General features: G+C 44.2%; 1 protein-coding gene across 1 annotated transcript; it reads left to right on the forward strand.

The window, feature by feature from the left end:
• The first annotated feature begins 1,354 nt into the window (after positions 1–1,354).
• SF3B5 (splicing factor 3b subunit 5) lies at positions 1,355–3,142 on the forward strand. Its single transcript, XM_080342569.1, has one exon. The coding sequence runs from the start codon at positions 1,946–1,948 to the stop codon at positions 2,204–2,206; it is 261 nt and encodes an 86-aa protein (XP_080198695.1). The 5' UTR covers positions 1,355–1,945; the 3' UTR covers positions 2,207–3,142.
• Positions 3,143–4,610: the final 1,468 nt, after the last annotated feature.

A 4,610-nucleotide genomic window follows, 5' to 3' on the forward strand; every position in this document is an offset into this window, starting at 1 on the left:
TGGCTTAAATCTTTTGACCCTGCTTGGCTGCAAAGCCTGACTGAGGGAACGAAACTAAGAGCTCTGCATCTTCCAAAGGAAGAGGGATGGGACCTACAGCACGTTTCCTCAGCTGCATGTAACAGAACTAACCTTGCCCAACTACTTATTTTGGGAGGACCCACAAATGCTGTACACTTCTTTATAGCCTTTGTACAGAGGTCTTGTACAAGAGCTACCCCAGAAACTGTTGTGTTGCCTCCAACCAAGCAGAGGGCCAAGGAAAAGGAGTGGTTTGGGTTGCTCTTGGCACCTCCTGGCTATTTTCCTGGCAGCTTTTACTTTCCTCAGAGCCAGATTTCCTGCATCACTTGTTCAGGAAGCAAAACTGAGATAGATGCAGTTTATACAGAGACAGTGTGGGGAGCTGGGAGCCTCGGGTTTCTGCTTTTCTCTCTTCTGAGGTCTGCCAGCCAACAGAGACTGTCTGATGTTGTTCCCCATGACCCATTATCTGGATATTTTGTAGCCAGGTTTGATAGTGCATGGCCTTTTGGTTCTAAGGTGAGTTCAGCAGTAGCTACAATATCAAAGACGTATCTTTGCTTTACAGATTAACTTGAGGCTCAGTTAAGTGTCAGGCTTAACGTGAGGCTCAGCCTTGTACCTGTCTGGAGAATACAAGATTCTGAACTGATTCTGAACTAACTGCTAATCCTCAAATACATGCTATAAAATCACGATGCGTTACAAATGCCAGCCTGGAGTTGTAACTGTCACTTGGGTTATTATCGGATTAGTCAATCAAAGCAATTAAGCCAGCAGTGAATTATTTTATTACAGATCATATTAATATCTATCATGCCAGGGGCTGCAGCCCTGGCAGGTGTCCTCTGTGCCCAGACCCCAGCCACCAAAAGTGACACCGTGTTTTGAGGAGAGAGGGGAAGCTTTTTGACACTCAAAGCACCTTAAAACTCAAACATGGCTTTTCTTTAAATACTATTTTCTTGCCTCATCTTCTGCCTGTACTTTGAGTTTCTCAAATCTTGATTCTCTCTAATCCACCTTAGCTACTTTTTTCTTTTTCTCACTTAATTTTTTTTTCTACATTACACTAAACAAGTGTATTAATGTGGAGTTTTACACGGTTCATGTGGAATAGGTGATGCAGAAGCTTGGGAAAAGCTAAACTTTTGCTAGATGACGTCTCCGGATTTTCCTTCACAAGAGGAACATACGGGTTACTCACTGGTACTTTGAAATAAAATGCCTTGAGGTGATGTAATCTTAGATCAGACTGGGAGCTGAACTGATGTTGATTTGCTAATTAAAATAGGCTTTCCGTTAACTTGTCACAGTAAAAATAAATTTAGAGCTCTAATAGATGAGGAGGCCCGAGTAAAACGTAGAGCTATGCTGTTTGGAGAAAGTAAGCGCTCTAGTGCTCTCATTTGTGACATGTAGCATTGTACCTGAGGTTCTTGGTGGTTTGGGGTTTGGTTTGGTTTGGTTTTTTGTTTTGTTTGTCTGGGATTTTTTGTTGGTTTTGGTTTTTTGTTGTTGTTTGGTTGGTTTGGCGTCTTTTCCTTTGTGGGGTTTTTTGCGTGTGTGTGCCTTTTTTATTTTTTTTTCAGTGGAGAGGGAAGTTCAATGTTTTCTGATCCTATTAGGACTACATACAAGCTCACAATTAAGCCAGCAGTAAATTATTTCATTACAGATCACATTAATATTTAACCGTGCCAGGGCCTGCGGTCCTTACAGGCCTCCCCCGCGGGCGGGGCGGTGACTACAACTCCCGTCGTGCAGCGCGGCAGGAAAGCACCGTCGCGTGCACGTTTGTGATCGCGGCTGCGTCCCGGCTCGGGAGGCGGGAAAGGAGCCTGGAGCGGGCGTTTGTGTTACGTCAGATCCGCTCGCCATTTGGCTGTACCGGCTGGTGAGGGACGCCCGCGCCGCCGCCATGACGGACCGGTACACCATCCACAGCCAGCTGGAGCACCTGCAGTCCAAGTACATCGGGACGGGCCACGCCGACACCACCAAGTGGGAGTGGCTGGTGAACCAGCACCGGGACTCGTACTGCTCCTACATGGGCCACTTCGACCTGCTCAACTATTTCGCCATCGCCGAGAACGAGAGCAAGGCCCGCGTCCGCTTCAACCTCATGGAGAAGATGCTGCAGCCCTGCGGGCCGCCCGCCGACAAGCCCGACGAGTCTTAGCCCGCCCCGCCCGGGCTCCGGTCCCGGCCCCGGGGCGCCTGTGCCGTAGGGGCGGGTTGTCCGGAGCGAGCGGCGACGGGGCCGGGCCGCCCCTCCGTGCGAGGTGCCGTGGCGGCCCGGCCGGGCTGCGCTGGGGTGGCCGGGCTGCCGGACGAGGCCGAGCCTGGCACCGCTGGGAGCGGCGTGACACCCGCGGGAAGGCCCAGGGAGCCGCCCCAGCCGCACGGGGAGCGATGGCGTCTGCAGACCCCGACCTTGTGCACCCTCTGCTTCTCCGGACATTCCCTCGGAAGACTCTGGCGGGGAGAAGTCTTGTAAAATGCCCGCTTCTGGACAGCCTCGTCTCTTTTAACCGTACAATCGTTCGTGGTTTTATTTTTTTAATGGAAAATAATAAAATTTACTGGGCATTTCTAATGTTTTGTTTGGTAATCTGCTAATAAGAGTTCTTTGTTCTAAAAGGAGTGCCGATTACTCAGTGTTAAGCGTTTTAGTACAACCGTCTGAGGTGGAAGTCTCAGATACTTTACAGATAGCATTTTCACAGCAGGGCTTATTGGTGCTTGCGTAGCAACACTGCGTTTTGAGGAGACATGGGAAGCTTCTTGACACTGAAAGAGTTTGACTTGTTGTTAGCACTTATTGTGTGGGGTGGTTAGTGGGACAGCGTCAGTTGCTCTAGCGCTTTAAATCTCCAAAATGGCTTTTTTTTAAAATGCTGTTTTCTTGCTTCATTTTCCACCTGTAGTTTGAGTTTTCCAAAACTTGATTCTCTGTGATCCAACTTAACTACTTTTTTTTTTTTTTTTACTTATGCTTTCTAGTCATCTAGTGATTAATTTTTTTTTTTTTTTTTTTCTGCATGACACTAAATAAGTGCATTAATGTGGGTTTTGACGCTGTTCATGTGGAATAGGTGATGCAGAAGCTTGGAAAGAGCTAAGCCTTTGCCAGATGACTTCTCCAAATTTTCCTTTCCTTCAAAAGAGGAATGTAAGGGTTATTCATTGCTACTTTGAAATAAAATGCCTTGAGGTGATGTAATCTTAGATCAGACTGGGAACTCATTTCAATTTGCTACTTAAAATAGGCTTTCCATTAACTTGTCACAGTAAAAATAAATTTTGAGCTCTAACAGATGAGGAGGCCCATGTTGCTTGGAGAAATTAAGTGCTCTCATTTGTGACGTGGAGCATTGTAACTGATGTTTTTTGGTGGTTTGGGGTTTCGTGATTTTTTTTTTTAATTATTTTTTAATTTTTTTTTTTTTTTTTTTTTTTCACTGGAGAAGGAAGTTCAGCATTTTTGAATCCTACAAGGACTGTATTCCTTAAATCAAGATCTCAAAACTTCTGGGTGATAAACTTTTCACACTGTTTATTTAGTTTTATGAATAAAACCAAACTATTCATAATACTGTAATAAAAAGTGTACAATGTCTTGGGCTCACATTCAACTCAGTACATACATCTGAAGAATTCGAAGATCGCCTTCTTCCAATTTTGTTGCACATGTTAAGATGGGGGCATGAGTGAAATGGTCCTGAGTAAATTTTACCTGCACGTTTTGTGGGGAACTACGATTTCCAGTAAATGAGGGGGATTTCTAGGGAACTCCTCATTTTCACTTCATTCATGGATGCTGGTGCAGGTAATTTGAAGAGCACCTATTCCCCACATACTGAAAAACACGTCTGAAAGGTTTTCTTTAAATTTAGTTCGGGCAATTACTAGTAGGCGTGCAACAGACAGAAACTATACAACTTAGTCCACTCCTGTTAAAACACATTACAAGAAAGATTTGAGTATAAACTGCTTACAACTAGCTGTATTCATGGATATACTCAATACTATGTAGGTTATAAAGAGTGAACAACAAATATATGGCATTTAAGTGAAGATTAATGCTGCCTCACAGGCCATCTCTTTCCTTAAAAAGGCCAAACAGGCTTGAGGGACAAGTGAAGAGTTATGTGGTGGGTGAACTTGCTGGTTCTAGTGGGATTACTGGCTCCAATCCCAGTTAAACACCTGTGTCTGGTTTAATGTGGTTAGGGAAGGTTTTTAGAGCGTCTGTAGTAAGTAATGATGGTGAAACATTTAAAACACTTTCTTGAGAAAGAGAGAAAGCCAAAGGGAAGTTAGAAACTGTAAGAATACAAGATGAACCTGAAGAGAACAGGAAGACACTGAAGATTGTGTTTCTGGACTATGGTATTTTTCCTAAATCCAAAAATATTTTTAAAAGCAATGAAGGCAGTGAATTCTTTTACATTTTATTATTGGAAGGGATAAAGCATCCTAAGAGCTAATTACTGATCCCACTGGGGTGCATCTGGTCCTGATTGAAAGATGAAGGATACCATTTGTTTATAAGTTGGCTTGATATTTGCATTATGTTCTTT

Source organism: Nesoenas mayeri (assembly GCF_963082525.1).
Source record: "Nesoenas mayeri genome assembly, chromosome: 3".
In the NCBI taxonomy this organism is placed as follows: Eukaryota; Metazoa; Chordata; class Aves; order Columbiformes; family Columbidae; genus Nesoenas; species Nesoenas mayeri.